At 41.5% G+C, this 16,999-nt stretch overlaps 2 protein-coding genes and 1 non-coding gene across 4 annotated transcripts in view; 1 reads left to right on the top strand and 2 right to left on the bottom strand.

The window, feature by feature from the left end:
• RIMKLB (ribosomal modification protein rimK like family member B) overlaps positions 1–16,999 on the bottom strand; it is a 153,014-nt gene that overhangs the window by 114,571 nt on the left and 21,444 nt on the right. The window lies entirely within an intron of this gene.
• On the top strand, positions 155–16,683 carry AICDA (activation induced cytidine deaminase). 2 transcript variants are annotated; one of them, XM_032854919.1, is made up of 5 exons: positions 155–387; positions 13,328–13,475; positions 14,946–15,216; positions 15,434–15,549; positions 15,942–16,683. In XM_032854919.1, the coding sequence occupies exons 1-5, from the start codon at positions 197–199 to the stop codon at positions 15,993–15,995; spliced, it is 780 nt and encodes a 259-aa protein (XP_032710810.1). In that variant the 5' UTR covers positions 155–196; the 3' UTR covers positions 15,996–16,683. The 2 variants fall into 2 exon arrangements, with proteins under 2 accessions (XP_032710810.1, XP_032710811.1); XM_032854920.1 differs by lacking the exon at positions 155–387 and adding an exon at positions 8,292–8,380.
• Positions 10,388–10,491, bottom strand: LOC116866471. Its single transcript, XR_004382403.1, has one exon. It is a non-coding gene; the product is annotated as a U6 spliceosomal RNA (small nuclear RNA).

The raw sequence follows: 16,999 nt of genomic DNA, 5'->3' as shown, positions 1-16,999 counted from the left end.
TCTCTCTGCCGGCCTCTCTGCCTACTTGTGATCTCTGTCAAATAAATAAATAAAATCTTTTAAAAAAAATAAAAAAATTAAAAAAAATAAAAAGCTTACATGAAATGTGAATAACATCTCAATTTTATCCATCATCCTTGTTTTGTTATGAGCCATCACGCAAACCAAACTAAGCTACTCACTGCTGCTAAAACAAATGAAGCGCATCCACGAAGTCCCAGCTTTTGCTCATGGAGCTTCTGTGACCTGGACAGAGGATACTGAAGTTTTGACCAGGCGTATTCCACATATTCCAAGTACCATGCTTTCACATTCACATACAGCAGCCACCCGAGCTCATGGCATTCAGTGGGTGACACATGTCAGGTTATTGCAATTATACAAGAGGTTAGTAGACAACTGTTTGGGATGCTTTAGGATTCATGCTTTCTTTTTTTTTTTTTTTAATAAAGATTTTATTTATTTATTTGACAGAGAGAGAGAGAGAGATCACAAGTAGGCAGAGAGGCAGGCAGAGAGAGAGGAGGAAGCAGGCTCCCCGCTGAGCAGAGATCCCGGCGTGGGGCTCCATCCCAGGACCCTGGGACCATGACCTGAGCCGAAGGCAGAGGCTTTAACCCACTGAGCCACCCAGGCACCCCGGGATTCATGCTTTCTATGGAGAACTAGAGAGCCATTGTTCCTCAAATTTCCCCCGTAAGAGTAAAATGGGGGCACCTGGGTGGCTCAGTCAGTTAAGCGCCTGCCTTTGGCTCAGGTCATGGTCTTGGGGTCCTGGGATGGAGTCCCAATTCGGGCTCCCTGCTCAGCAGTGAGTCTGCTTTTCCCTCTCCCTCTGTGCGCTAGCGTGCTCTCTCTCCCCCTTTCAAATAAATAAATAAAATCTCAAAGTAAAAAAAAAAAAAAAAGTAATAAATACTGATGATTTGAGGATATAATCCCAAACAACACATGTTAGGCTGAAATTTCCCTGGAATGTAAGTTTCATTCTTAACATTTACATGATGCTCTATTGGCAACTACATTTGTGAGCCTGGCAGATGTGGGCTTCCTCTACATACAAGGGAGGATCATCTTTGAAATCTTTCATGTTTTGAGAACCCTTACTTTTTACATGAGGGTGGGAGAGGATACTGGGGAAAAGCCATACATGTAAGGAAAATGAATGTGCATATTATATTCTACTTTAAATAATGTTTGCTTTTTTTTAATTAAACGTAATCCAAGTTGGCCAGGATTTTTTTCATACGCTGTGAAGTTAACATTGCCGGGAAGAATCTCCCACAAAAATATTTTTCTTTCAGTATTTAGTAGTGAGGGATATTAATGCATTAATGGTAATACATTTCTCATTTAATGTAAATTGAGGATCTTTTTCTAGTTGTTTACGACTGCTGGAGCTTAGTAAGTTCTAACAATTGTCTAAATATGTAATGTTAAGCTTAGGTTTAAAAAAGTAAAGCTGGTAATCTACGTCTTTGCTATTTGCTTAAAAAATACAGGGGCACCTGGGTGGCTCAGTCATTAAGCATCTGCCTTTGGCTCAGGTCATGATCCCAGGGTTCTGGGATCGAGCCCCGCATCGAGCCCCACATTGAGCCCCACATCAGTCTCCCTGCTTGGCGGGAAGTCTGCTTTCCCTCTCCCACTCCCCCTGCTTGTGTTCCTGGTCTCGTTCTCTCCCTCTCTCCATCAAATAAGTTAATAAAATCTTAAAAAAAAATACAAAAGGTATTTGGTGCATTCTTTCCTGAGTGGGGCCATAAATAAAATTTTAAAAAATGCTGTTTCCCTACTCTCTGGAAAACTTGTATGTTCCAGGATAGCATGACCTATTTATCCTGTAGTTAGGATCTAATATACTGCCATGCACTCGTATTTAAATGTATCTTTAAATATGCATGTTATTTTGAGAAGCATAGGGCCAGATATACACCAAGGTTCCTCAACTCTGAGATATTAGGATTCTATAATTTTTATTTTTCATTTTTTATTTTTCATTATTTATTTATTTGAGAAAGAGTGTGGGGAGGAGCAGAGGGAGAGGGACAAGAAGGTTCCACGCTGGGTGCCAAGCAAACATGGGGCCAGATCCCATGACCCTGAGACCACCACCAGAGCTGACCAAGAGCTGGACACCCAACCAAGTCATCCAGGTGTCCCTGATTCTGTAATTTTTAGATCTGTCTTTCACTGATATTTAATTCTTTTATGTTGTCATTTAAATATTTTGTCTACTTTGGAAAGTTTAAACAAAACTACGAGCCCCTTGAAGAACTACAATGGGTGTCATTGTTCCCCTTCAAAGCTCAGCCTTATGATCTCTCATAGTAGGCCTTCGATAAATATTAATTGAACAAACTTTAGTTTTCAAGTATTGTGCTCGTAACTTACAAGAGCTTTTCAAATACCACCTTCAAACAGAACATGAAAACATATTTTTGTCTCTCCAGAACCTTCATTTTCAAGCAATAAACATTTAAAACTTTTACATCTGTTGGAGGAAATCTTTTCATAGTCTCTACACTGAAGAGATTTTCAAACAGGAGATATCCAAGAATGTACTTACGTTGTGTTCATAGATTTTTCCAACACCGTAACAAATCTACTTTATAAATCAAGTAAGTATTCACAGATAATTCTGCTCCAGAAACCAATTTGGAGGAACTGACTCCATAGTCACTTTTTTTTTTTTCCATAGTCACTTTTAATTTAATCTCCACACAATATGTATGGCTCAAACTTATATCCCAGATTGGATATCAAGAGTCATATGCTCCACCAACTGAATTAGCCAGGCAACCCCATAGACACCTTCCTATATCCTCTCCCACACCCCCTATTTTTGTATGGTTCCCGATATGCAACATTTCATTTCCCAGTGGTGCCTGGCTGAGACTCACACCCCATCGTTGAACTGAGAGATGAGAAAAACATTCCGGCTCAAAAACATGACCCACAGATACTGTTGACAAAATGAAGAGCTCCAAAATGCATGTTTCAATTAGATTTAGATTAAATTCCCTGCCAGAGGGAGCCTAGGTGGCTCAGTGGGTTAAAGCCTCTGCCTTTAGCTCAGGTCATGATCCCAGGGTTCTGGGATCGAGCCCCACATCGGGCTCTCCGCTCAGTGGGGAGCCTGCTTCCCCCCTCTCTCTCTGTCTGCCTCTCTGCCTACTTGTGATCTCTCTCTGTTAAATAAATAAATAAAATATTTAAAAAAGAAAATAAATGAATTCCCTGTCAGACACCTGCACGTTTTATGTGGGAGAGAAATTATAACTTCCATAAGTAATTCACTGAGTTTGCCTGACATATCTAGCCAAACCCAGTTCTAAGTGATATAGGAATACAGGGAGGAAAATCCTCTGTAGCTCTGATAAAGGTTCCTGAGCTGATACAGTCAACCTGATCATGATTGTATTGGGCTGGTTTTACCAGCCTGACAGTATTGCATCGACAGTATGGAAGAATGGCTGACGGGTTCAGACGTCACGTGTAGCTTTTCTACTTCTCAGGTATTGACTGAGCTTGTGAAAAGTGGAATGAAAATCTCTTTCCAGCCAGAGGCTGAGCAGAAAGGAGGGCCCTTATGTGAGGAGCCGCTGGATCTTTTTTTTTTTTTTTAAAGATTTTATTTATTCATTTGACAGACAGAGATCACAAGTAGGCAGAGAAGCAGGCAGAGAGACAGGGGGAAGCAGGCTCCCTGCTGAGCAGAGAGCCCGATGCGGGGCTGGATCCCAGGACCCTGGGATCATGACCTAAGCCGAAGGCAGAGGCTTTAACCCACTGAGCCACCCAGGTGCCCCGCTGCTGGATCTTTTTAAGTGATCACAGTTTCAGCCAGAATTATTTTCTTAAGATCTTATTTTTTTCCTAATGTCTACACCCAGCATGGTGCTCCAACTCACAATCCTGAATTCAAGGGTTGCGCACACTGTATCGACTGAGCCAGCAAGGCGCCCCTCAGCCAGAACTTTTTTAAAGATATTATTTTTTATTTGACAGAGAGCGAGAGATGGAGAGAGAGTGGGAGGGGCAGAGGGAGAAGCAGAGGGAGCCTGCTGCAGGGCTCAATGCGGGGCTCGATCCCAGGACCCTGGGACCACGACCCGAGCCAAAACCCAACCAACTGAGCCACCCAGGCGCCCCCAGAACTTTTATGTATGTGTGTGTGTGTCTATGTCTATGTCTATGTCATTCAGAAGATGACTCCACTTCTAGTTTGATTAAATCTTCTTTTTAAAGATTTTATTTATTTAGGGGTGCCTGGGTGGCTCAGTGGGTTAAGCCTCTGCCTTCGGCTCACGTCATGATCTCAGGGTCCTGGGATCAAACCCCGCATCATGCTCTCTGCTCAGCAGGGGGCCTGCTTCCTCCTCTCTCTCTGCCTGCCTCTCTGCCTACTTGTGATCTCTGTCTGTCAAATAAATAAATAAAATCTTTTTAAAAAAATATTTTATTTATTTATTTGAGGGAGAGCACACACAAGCACAAGCAGGGGGAGCAGCAGGAGAGGGAAAAGTAGGCTCCCCACTGAGCAAGGAGCCCAGTGCAGGGCTGGATCCCAGGATCCGGGGATCATGACGTGAGCCTTAAGCAAACACTTGACAGACTGAGCCACCCAGGCGCCCCATCCACTTCAACTTTGAAAATAAGGTCTCATGCTGTATGCAAATCTTCACTGGGACACTACACAGGATAACCAAAAGGTGGAAACAACCCAAGTGTCCAAATGCATGGATAAGTAAAATGTGCTATGTACGTACAATGGGACATTATAAATGTATAAACCCTAAAAAGGTATGAAGTTCTGATATATGCCTAACCATGAATCTTGAAAACATACAAAGTGAAAGAAACCAAATGCAAATGGACAAGCATTGTATGTTTTTCACTTACACAGAATATCTAGAGAAAGCAAATTAATAAAGCAGATCAGAGATTACCAGGAGGTACAAGGAGGGAATGGTGAATTATTGCTTACTGGTCATGAAGTTTCTTTATGGGGTGATGAGAATGTTTTGGAAACAGTGGTGATGGTGGCACAACCTTGTGAATATAATTAATGCCACTGAATTATAGACTTAGAAATGATCAGAATTGCACAAAATGAAAACAAGTGAAACCAAAACCAAACAAAGAGGCATGTGGGTCAGCAATGGGCCAGTTTTCTTATTTCTGGCTGGAATAAAGGGGAATAATTTGATGAGAGAATACATAAAGGGAACTAATATAGCTTGGCATAATCATGAAAATACAGCAGCAATATCATTTGGGCCATTGGGGAATTTCTAATTTTTGGATTTGGAGATACTACTGTCTCTAAAATTAATATTTATCTTTTAGGAGGATGTGTATATATGTGTGGGTGGGTGTGCAATTCTCTGGACAATTGGATGAAAATATGGTAAAGACCCAGCTCTTATCTGAGGAGACAATTTAAAGGGATCAGAATGCCTGTGGCCCTGCCCCACTCTGGTCTCCACTGAGGAATCTGTGAAGTACCCTTCCCCTCTTTCCCATCCACTCCATGGAATTCAGAGTGCCAAAGATAACTGGCTATCCTCTTTCTGGTGTCCTCAGAATCTTTTTCAGAAATAAAGACTTGGAGAAATAAATGTGTACACAGGAAAAGGATCTGGGGGTGAGAATAATCCAGAAGAACCCAAGGTCGAGTTTCCCTGTGGAAGTGAGAAAAAGAGGCTTTTTGACCGAGAGGAGTAGCCTGGAGGGCAGGAATGGGGTCTTGAACAGAGTCCTGTGAATAGCATAATTCTCTGGAAATTCTTTCCGAAACTATAAAGAGCCAAAATTAGCCTATTAATTCAATACTTCTTTCACATATATTACTCCTTTGGATTTTGCCAAAACTTCAGTGAAATCTGCTGTACTTCGTATTTGGTGTGGTTTGTTGGAGGCGAGTGAGAGAGGGCCTTGTAAATTCCCCACATTAAATCCACACCCACCTTAGAGAGTCCTTGAGCATGAACTGGCATCAGGCCATCCTTGTCTGGGTACCCATTGGGGAAGCAAAGTAGAATTTGCAATCCATCAAATCAGTGACCAGGAGTACAACTCAGGAGCATGCAAGAGATTTGCCCCCACCACAGTTTTCCTAAATACATTTACTTTGTCTTTAACATGCTTAGTACAATGTCTAACCATAATAAGCACTCAGAAGTACTAGCTATCCTATGCATTACCCCACTTCAGAAATTTCCCTTAATGTCCAAGATTTGATAGAGTAAAGAAGGGAGGAGTAGGCCAAATTGGAAAGGCTAAACTTCTATGGTTTAGACTTATGTGATCATTTTTTTAAGATTTTATTTTTTAAAGTAATCTCTATACCCAATGTGGGGCTCAAACTTATAACCCCTAGATGAAGAATGGCAAGCTCTACCAACTGAGCCAGCCAGGTGCCCCTCAAGGTAAAATTCAGAGGTAAAGCAGGGGCAGATGGTAGAGGGTCTTGTGAATCATATAAGGATGTTGGCTATTACTGAGAGAATGGGGAGACCTGGAGAGTATTGACAGAGGACTGACATGCTCTAAAGTGTTTCAATGACATGCCTGGGTGGCTGAGTCCATTGAGCATCTGCCTTCGGCTCAGGTCATGTTCCTGGGGTTCTGGGATCAAACCCCACATCTGGCTCCCTGTTCAGCAGGAAGTCTGCTTCTCCTTCTCCCTCTGTCCCTCCCTTCCTCCTCTCTCAAATAAATAAAATCTTAAAAAAAAAAAAAAGCTTCCAAAAGCATTATGTGGAGAACAGACTCTAATTTAAGGAGAGTGAAGCAGGAAGACCAATTGGGAGGCTAAATGTAGCAATCCAGGTTGCTCAGAACTGGAGGTGCTGAAAAGTGGTCAGTCCTGGATTTATTCTACAAGTAGAGTTGACAGGATTTACTAATGGATTGGACCTTAAAAGGAAGAGAGCCATTAAGGAAGACTGCCAGGTTGGTCTGAGCCATGGGAGGGATGACGTCACCACTGAGATAGGAAAGATGGCAAAAGGAACAGGTGTATGGAGAGAGAACAGGTGCTCAGTTTGCGGCACGTTCAAGATGTCCATCAGATATTCAAATGAAGATGCTGAGGCAGAAGCGGTTTGCAGTTGTCCTGAGCTCAAGGAATGCTCCAAGCTGGAGCCAGAGATTTGGGAATCAATGTGTAGATGGTACTTAGAGCCTTGAGGCAAGAAGGGAGCAGAGACCTTTGCTGCTTTCCTCACTACTGCATCCCCAGCACCCAGCTTCTATCATGTAGTTAGATTTTAAGTTTCTATTAAGTGAAGAAATAGAATGCATACAGACTGAAGTAGGAGAGAGAGAAGTAGACCAAATCATGTAAGGGCAGAAATTTAAAGCCTTTTATTTGAAAAGTTCAACCTGCGTTCCAAGTTTAATGCAGTCATTTAGATGCTGGTTCTGTCTGATGAAATAAACATTTTTAATGGTTGGGGAGGCTGCTGCTTCTGAATTCAAAATATATGGCTTTCGTGGAAAAGACTGCTTTTGCAAAAATTACTCTTGTGCAATCAATCATCTAGTCTTCTAGTCATTCTTGTAGTGCAATCAGGAAGAGAAAAAAATCATTAGTTTAGGAGGCAAAATTTCTATTCCGAAGTTCTATATAATTCATTTGACTTTACCTGCTTGGCCGCAAAGCAGGAGCTCTTAGTGCTGGTCTTTGGGACTGAGAGACAGTGTGCACATTAAGGAAGGGAATAGATACTTCCAGCTAACAGAGTGTAAGATGCCATTTAAATGAACATTATTATTATTATGCTTTTAAAATTAAAGATGCGGGGTGCCTGGGTGGCTCAGTCAGCTAAGCATCTGCCTTCTGCTCAGGTCATGATCCCAGAGTCCTGGGATCGAGTCCCGAATAGGGCTCTCTGCTGGGCAGGGAGTCTGTTTCTCCCTCTGCCTGCCACTCCACCTGCTTGTACTCTCTTTTTGACAAAAAAATCTTAAAAAAAAAAGAATTAAAGATAATATTTGTCACTAGGTATACAATTTCTTTAGTGTCTACAGCTACTAGCTCCTGATCTTTGTGACCTGTGGAGTCTAGACTGGGTTTTTAGAGCTGTAGCCCTATAGGAACCTATACACTAAGCAGAGAAACCCTTGATCATGTACGCACGTGACTCTGCCTCTGACAGCCCCACCTACCATTTTTGGACCCAAACAGGAGGAAGGCTGTTGGGTACCTGGTAGTGATGATGCCTGGGAGGAGGAGCCTAAGAGGATAAGCTCAAATTTGAATGTGTGGGGTCAATGCCTCACCAGACAGAGTCAGTGAAGCAGCAGGACTTGAGGCAAGCCTTTCCATGCCTAAGACTAAGAAAGACACTATGGAATCCACTATGGACAGGTAAAGCAGTCTCTTCATGGGTGGTTGCCCTGGCTTTTCTCTCAGAGTAAATCTGAGTTTTCAGATCGGTAGCTATCCCTTTCTCTCCTCTCACTATCTGACTCACTGCTTGGTCAATATGTGCATTTATTTTTTCAGGCGCTGTCTCATCTGTTCAGATCTTACATGCTCTCTGCCTAATTCTCTGTTCTGTCTCTCTTCCACACTCAACTCATGCGCCACGTATGGCCACGTACTGCAGTTAGAACTAGTTTATGGTAATATTAACATAGCAAGTGTTTAGACATCCAGATCATGGAAAGGTAATAACAAGAATACAGTATACTAAGAACAGTAGCAGAAACTGTAATAATAATTTTGTAAATATTGAACTGCAAAAGGACTTTGTAAACCTTCCTGGGGAGCCTTTATTGAATAATTTAGCTACATACTGAATAATTCAGCTACATAGTAAGGAAATTATTTTTTAGTGCCAATATTAAAAATTGCTTGAAAGTCACTATGATGGTATATATCTATTCTGGGAAGAAAAAATCAGTCAAGTTATTTAATGTTATAGTTCCAATTACTGGGCTGTTAATGGCATTTTTACTATCTACCTAGTCTTTCAATTTCTTCAGACCCCGCTTGTCTTTCAATTTCTTCAGACCCCGCTTAACATATTTCTTAAAATGCATTTAATAAGATTTACACAATGTTTTCACATGCAGTTTATGACAAGTTATTATCACAACTTATTTTATTCCTACTTTTATGATTACAAAAAATATGAGAATACTTAATCCATAAACTTTACCTCAATTTAACTTTTACAAAGAATTTACACTACAGAATTAAGATTTTTATTTCTTTAAATTTTTTTAAAGATTGTATTATTAAGTAATCTATCTGTACACCCAGCGTGGGGCTTGAACTCACAAACCTGAGATCAAGGGTTGCACGCTGCACCGACTGAGTCAGCCAGGTGTCCCCAGAATTACGATTTTTAATGGAAGACTAATGTTCTTCAGAAAATTTTCTTGAGGGCGAAAATGTCAACTGTCTCCTCAGCTTGCAATGGGATCGAAAATTAATCTGAGGTGTAAGTCAGAGGTAAAGGGTTCAGTGAAAATATTTGTACATGAAATGCTAGGCAATGATTAATAGTTGGAATTCAAAGGCAACAAGGAGAAAAGATGAAATTCAACAGGAGAAAAAGGGAAATATGTAATTATCATTAGGGAAAAGAATATCTGCAAAGGGCATCAGTGATGGCACAGGACAGGAGAGGACTTGGTCACGATTATTTTTAACCCATTTGTCTCCAGTTTGCATTGCTGGGGATGCAGCAGGTTCTGCCTCAGGGAGCACAGCTGTCTAGAGCAGCTGTCAAACTGTGAGCTTGAAAAACTGCCCCTACAAAGTCCTTTGTACCCAGAAGAGAAACTAAGAGAGCAAGGTCCTTGAAATGGGCTCCTAGCTACAGCTGAAGGAAAGTGAGGGACCAAGAAAGTTAATTAAAACGTCGTAGGCATTTGCTTCACTGTGACTGGTCACTTCTGAAAGAAACAGTAATGATGGATTTTTGTGTGAGCGGAAAGCCAAAGTCCATCTGAATTCCCTTAGCTGTGCCATGTCCTTTCCTATATTCCCAGAACACCTTTGCTTTCTCCCAACAGCAGACGCCCCCCAAACACCCGCTTTGCCTGACACAGTACCCTCCACCCTTTTCTCAGACATACAGCCCAGAAGGGTAGATTAACTGTTTAAAGAAATTTATCAGTAAGGAATGATGCTTAATCTGTTTAAAACCGAGCCCCAAGAGATTTTTTTCCCCTTTTACTTCAGTACTGATTAAGCACTTATGATGTATTCAATTTATGCTAATGATTATATGCAAATTATGTCCTGACAGTAACAGTAATGGTGGTAAGTGCTATGTTAATTAATATACAATTATTTTATTTTATTTTTTGGTATATGAGAACTTGGCATGTTTTCCCCATCAAAACTCATGATCTTGGTAAAAAAAATATGGAACTCTTCATGAATCTGCATGTCGTTTTCGCAGGGGCTATGCGAATCTTCTCTGTATCATTCCAATTTTAGCACATGTGCTGCCCAAAAACAACATTATCATTTTGAAATAAAGACAGCTTTATTAGATCTTTGTTAGCATTCATGTCAGATTCCTGCCAACTGAATTCCAAAACAATATGATTAAACAATTTTCATATTGTTTGGTATAATGTGTATACTGGTGATTAATGTAGTTCCCTGCCTCAGGATTTAAAGTGTATTTCAGTAAGCGTCCTGTGTGTGAAGCGCGACATTTAAATTGAGACAGCTATAAAAAGTGTGTTCCTGCTTACCTAACTCATCAGGTTGACACTTGGGTATTTAACTTTTAACTTCACGGTCTATCACATGTATTGCTTTAAAATTAATTCTCAACGTCTGTCCTCCCCCAAAGACTGTATGTGTTTTGTAGAAGCTTTCTTCACAACAGCCCCAGAGTGGAAACAATCCAAATGTCCATCTACAGGCAGATAGGTAAATGAGCTATGGCCATGCAATAGAATATTACTCGGCAGTAAAAAGGATCAAATTACTGATACATGCAACACAACCAATGAATTTCGACTTCATTATGCTAGGTGCCAGAAGCTGGACACAAAGGAAGAGATAATGTAAGATGTATATGGAATTCTAGAAGTGGAGAGTAATGTAGTTACAGAAAGAAGATTAGTGGTTGTGTAGGGAGCGGGGGAAGAACTGATTGAAAATGTGAAATAAGCAAATTTTGGGGAGGGGTGCCCTGGAAATGTTCTGTGTCCCAATTGTGGTTCCAGTTTTGGGTGTTTACATTCGCCAGTACTCATAAAACTGCACATTTTAAATGGGTGAAGTATGTAAATTATACCTCAATGTATAAAAAAAAAAAATGAAGGCGAAAAAGTTTCAATTCTCTTGCCAGCAAACCGTATTCAAATCCTCGCCTAGGTCTTTGCTTGTTTCAAGAGCTTACTGCACTTCTGCTCAATGCCATTAGGTGGCAGCATTATCTCCACAACTTGGTAAATAGATTTCTGGGAAAGACTAGGGACAAAAACTAGAGAGACATCACTAGCGCTTTGGTATCAACCACATTGTATAGCCTGTGTTACGTCCACAGCTGCAAAGAAACTTTGGCTAGCTGAGAGTATCTCCACAAATTCAATTCAATTTAGTGCTTACGACATGCAAAACACTGCTAGGCATAAGGAAATTAGAGCAACCAGTCCCCACATGTGGGCGACACAAGTAATGCATTATGTTGCCGAGTTAAAAAAGCAGCAGGATGCAAAACTGCATGAGATCAGTATAATCAAAATCGTGTAAACATGCCTATAAGAAGACTAGAAAAAATTTTAACATAATTGTCATTAGATACTACATTGAATTATCATTAGACACTGTAAATCATTACATTTTTAAAATTTAAATTTAAAAAATTATTTTATCTTTTTTTCTCATAAAGTGATACTTTCTGCCTCAAAACACAGAAAATCCAATTGGGAAAACAGAGATGTCAGTGATCAATTGGTAACAGATGATGAGAGCTTTGACAAGGATAAACTAGGTAAACTGGAGAATGAAGCTACAGGAGGGGTTTTTGTTGCTGTCAGTGTTCAGTTTTTTGCCTAGAAATTTTGCTATAGCAGTGGTGAGAAAGAGCAGTTGAATTGTGAACTGGATTTGAAGGATATATAAGTTTTGTCCAATGAAAAAGGTAGGAAAGCATTCACTGAGAGGAAGTGCATCAGCTAGGTGACTGGAAAGAAAAAAAAACCACAGGATCAGACACTAGTGCCAAGGCATCAGCTGCATAGGCACTTGAAGATAGGGAAAGGAAGGCGGAAAAGTAGCAGGAAAGGAAGCAAGAAATGTCGATTTGATGATCAAATGTAAAAACTGGCCTAAATACCACCTTAGAGTTTGGGATTTATCCTGTAGGCACAAGAGATTCACTGGGGACTTTTCGGCATAGAAATGACATGGTCACACCTGGGTCTTTGTGAGATCTCTCTGGCACAGTACGAAGAATGTTCTTTTGGAGGGACTGGGGGGGAACCAGACCAGCTTAGAAAGCCAGGACAAGAGATAAACCTAAAGAAGATTGAGGGCTTAGACTGAAGCAGAGGGAATAATGCAGATATGAACCAGAAATATTTGGAGGTTTAGAAAATAAAAAATACTAAAAAAAAAAAATTGAGATTTGAATAAATAAATTTAGACTATTAAATATGGAGGAGAAGAATCAAAGATAAGCCCAAGCTTTTCACCTGATTATTTGAGATGGAAAAGTAAAGAGACAGGATAGTCAGGACAGAGGACAGTTTAGGAATTACTGTTTCGACCATGTTGGGTTTGAAGTACATACTGGACATTTAGGCAGAGTTTGGAGGGGAACTTTGAAAAAATTATGGAACTAAGGAACAAGTTTTTAAGTCCAAGTTGTCAGCATGTAACAGACAGCTATGGGAGGAGACTATCCTATGATGTCATACCATTTGGAGGTTCTACGTCTCAATTTATTTTTTTTTTTAAGATTTTATTTATTTGTCAGAGAGGGAGAGAGCACAAGCAGGGGGAGTGGAAGGCAGAGGGAGAAGCAGGTTCCCGACTGAACAAAGACCCAATGTGGGACTCCATCCCAGGATACTGGGATCATGACCTGAGCGGAAGGCAGACACTTAACCAACTGAGCCACCTAGGCGCCCTCAACTGGTCTTAAATATAAGCATGAAGAGGGGTTTATAATGGGTTCCAAGTTCAGCAGGTCTCAGGCATCCAGCAAAGTAAGGAAGAGGATCTTCTCTGGTGTGGCTCAAATCATTACAGATTTTTTAAAAAGCTGGAGGAAAGCCAGGAGTGAGCGGTGAGTGAGTGGTGCTCCTGAAAGTTCCTCCCTCTCCTCACCCACAGCCTCCTGATGAAGCAGAGGAAATTTCTTTACCATTTCAAGAATGTCCGCTGGGCTAAGGGTCGCCATGAGACCTACTTGTGCTACGTGGTGAAGCGGCGGGATAGTGCCACCTCCTTTTCACTGGACTTCGGTCACCTTCGAAACAAGGTATCAGTTAATTGCTTACAAGCTAGAGGGCAGGCACTTTTAGAACCATCTAGAGAGAGTACTACTTTCAGCCAGTTTCACACTTAGGTCTCCACCAGATTTCAGAAATCTTATTCTTTCTGTCCAGGAAACCACAATAAGTATGCCCCCACAGCATGCCACTTCATGTCCTCCCCAATTATGCTGGGCACATTACTGCCACCCCTTGCTTCAATGCCAAGAGTAACTGCCCCCAAACTTTCCTTCTCTTTCCTCAGCATCCTAACTGCCTTTGAGATTAAGGAAGAAATCCAAATTTTGATTTGGAAGGATATTATCAGCTCATTCAAGCTAAATTTAAATAAAAAACAAATTTTTAGAATTTTTGAAAGTTAAGGAAAAAGTAGCAAAAAATAATGACTCAATTCTGTTTTCCAAATGATTTCTAGTCCCTCCTGCTCACATATATCACAGGCCGATGAGTACATTCAGTATGGTGAGACCCAGAATACTCAGGGAAGCCTCAATTGGTTGACTGATTCAATCAATCTCTAGATTGCATCTGGAAGATCAGAGAATTACATCATCAAGCGACTTCACCATATCCAGATGGGCTTATGTAAACTTCTGCCAATGAGTATTCCCTGTCTCAAAACAGGCAGTAACATCTGATTTTGGTGGGATCCCAGGGAAGAATCCATAATCCACAGGTGGACCGACATTGTCTGGCTCTCTGTTAAGTGTTTATTTTACTATTCAATTTCCTTTGCCTCCATTTGTCTTGCGTAAATTATCTCACTGCAATTGTTTTACATTCTAATCTCTTTCCTGTTCGGTGATGAGACACATTCTAAGTAGAGAAGGCTTTGCAGTTACCGACCCTTCATTTCCTTCTCATTTAATCCTCACAATCGATACAAGCCCATTTTACTGGTGAGGACTTAGAAGAGCCAAGAGTTGGGTGAGTTGTCCCAGTCACCTCAGTGATGGCACCAGGAAATGGAACCTAGATCTTCAGATCTGGGACTAATGACTTCTCTGCCATACTAGGCAGACTTGCTATACCTCACTATTGTGAGATTATTACAATCACAGGGATCATACGATGAGCCAGTACATTATTTCATTGTTCTGAACCCACAGCAGTCCTGTGACCTCTCTTTCAACACCCCTGTTGGCCTCTACCCCTTCCAGTCCTCAACCACGCTTCCTACCGCCCCCTAGTGGTCCGGTGTATTTCCTAAATGTTACAGCAACAGACACAACTGAGAACTCTGGGGTACCCTGATGCTACTTCCGCCGACCCAGCGCATCCTCCTGCTTCTCTGTTCGACAGAAAACCCACAGCCTTATTGTAACCCTAAGGCCCAAATGCAGACACCCTAAAAAAGCTGACTGTGGCAGGCAGATGAATTCGTGGCCGTAAAGCTGCCAGCGCCGCAGGAAAGGTCACTAAACGTCACTCACTCAAGTCCCCTGCTCTGTCCGCAGTCGGGCTGCCACGTGGAGCTGCTCTTCCTCCGCTACATCTCAGACTGGGACCTGGACCCCGGCCGGTGCTACCGCGTCACCTGGTTCACCTCCTGGAGCCCCTGCTACGACTGTGCCCGGCACGTGGCCGACTTTCTGAGAGGGTACCCCAACCTCAGCCTGAGGATCTTCACCGCGCGCCTCTACTTCTGCGAGGACCGCAAGGCTGAGCCCGAGGGGCTGCGGCGGCTGCACCGCGCGGGGGTCCAGATAGCCATCATGACCTTCAAAGGTGCGAAGGGGATCTGGTCGGGACTGTAATTCAGGAGAAAAATCGGAGGGTGGGGGATGGGATTCAGCCCAAAACTGACTAGAATAGGAGGAAGAAAATTAAGGGCATGGACACTCGACTTTGTGGGAAATGAGATTTAAGGGGGGGGCAGGGTTTTCTTTCTTTCCTCTCCATTTGGGATCTGAACTATCTGCCCCATTCCCCTCCTTTTTTAAAGATTATTTTTATTGCTGGAATACTTTTGTGGAAAATCGTGAAAAAACTTTCAAAGCCTGGGAGGGGTTGCACGAAAATTCCGTCCGACTATCCAGACAGCTTCGACGCATTCTGTTGGTAAGGGGCTTCTTCGCTTCTCGTTTTCTTTCTCCCTCCGAAGTCATCTTTTCCTGGAGCTCCTTATATTTCCCTTTCTTACGTTTTTTACATTACAGTGCATGTGTGTGCGGGTATCACTCTCCATTTCTCCTCTGATGAAAACCTTACTTTATGTTTAGTTACTTCTCCTACATTTGAGTTTGCGCTTCTGTTTCACAATTCAGAGCCCTCTGCCGAGATGCCCTTCTCTTTCCCTCTTTTCATCACCCACAAGTCTCTCTGTTGGACTCTCCTCAGGATTCTGTTTTCCTTCTGGTACAATTCCTTCCTGTCCTCTTCCTACTCCCCCCAACTTCCTTCCTTCCACAATGTTACAAATGCATCCACTCAGTTCATTTCTTTCTTTACAGCCCCTGTATGAGGTTGATGACTTACGAGATGCATTTCGTACTTTGGGACTTTGATATCATCCTCCAAGAAATGTCACTTAGGATGAATCATCTCTGAAGACAGTGGGTAAAAAGACAATCTTGCAAGCATTCTGTTTTTCTTCAACTCTCATTTCCTTAAGAGTTTAGAGAGAAAATATTCATATACAGGACTTTGTTAAAAACAAAACAAAACCAAACAAAACCCCCGTCTTTAAAGTACAGAAGGAACACAGGCCCACCTGGGTAATGCTGCAACTGGCGCAGCTTTTAATGCAATAACGCCCCCTACTGGGAAATGACAGAATTGCAGGGAGCACCTAAAGTATGTTTTATGACTCTGGCAGGGAGGAAACAAAAGGTAAACCTGTAAAAGCATGGTGAGAAGATCAAATGTTTATAATATGTATCCTTTATTATCTGATTCATACGGAATTTTCAATGATATTGGTGATAGATTTTTCTACTCTTTTCCTTTGGGGTTCACTTTCAAGTGAACAAACTCACACCAGTCCATGATCTATATAGAACTTCCTAATGGAAGGATCTGGGTGATTGTAACCCCCAAACATCTTCCCAGGGCATTAATATCTAATCATGTACTGTATGTTTTCATTGTCTCAGGTATGTCTTTATGTTTGTACATAGAACAGTTCTTTCTCTTGGTATGAAATATGCATGATCGCCTTCAGGCTATTTTATAATAAAGGATCTTAAAGTGAATAAGGACTGTGAAGAAGACACTGTAAAAGTTAGCCGATGCCAAGTAACACATCTGGAAACATAGATCCTTTTAAAGAAGTCCATACGTCAGAAACCACAACCACAAATTTCACATTTAATTAGGTAACACTTGGAAAGGAGTTGCTTCATTCAATGTTGAGAAAAACCTGTCCTCTCAGTGGGTCTCTTGAACAAAGTCAACCAGGCCAACGTTTCTGACTTTTTGTATGTATCCAATGCTCCTCTCAAAGAAATGCTCATTATGTAGGAGAGTGTAGTAAAAAGAAAATAACATTTGGAAAAGAAGGATAACAGAG

This window comes from Lontra canadensis, unplaced genomic scaffold (genome assembly GCF_010015895.1).
Source record: "Lontra canadensis isolate GAN:19392208 unplaced genomic scaffold, GSC_riverotter_1.0 scaffold9, whole genome shotgun sequence".
NCBI lineage: Eukaryota > Metazoa > Chordata > Mammalia > Carnivora > Mustelidae > Lontra > Lontra canadensis.
Note: the sequence above shows the minus strand (reverse complement) of the source record. Positions and strands in the feature narration are given on the sequence as shown.

Excerpts from the sequence above, each read along its gene's own strand:
- AICDA (XM_032854919.1), top strand. The coding sequence starts at position 197 with ATGAAGCGCATCCACGAAGTCCCAGCTTTTGCTCATGGAGCTTCTGTG. Across the intron at positions 388-13,327 it reads TTATTGCAATTATACAAGAG|CCTCCTGATGAAGCAGAGGA; the intron begins GTTAGTAGACAA and ends CCTCACCCACAG. Across the intron at positions 15,217-15,433 it reads AGCCATCATGACCTTCAAAG|ATTATTTTTATTGCTGGAAT; the intron begins GTGCGAAGGGGA and ends CCTTTTTTAAAG.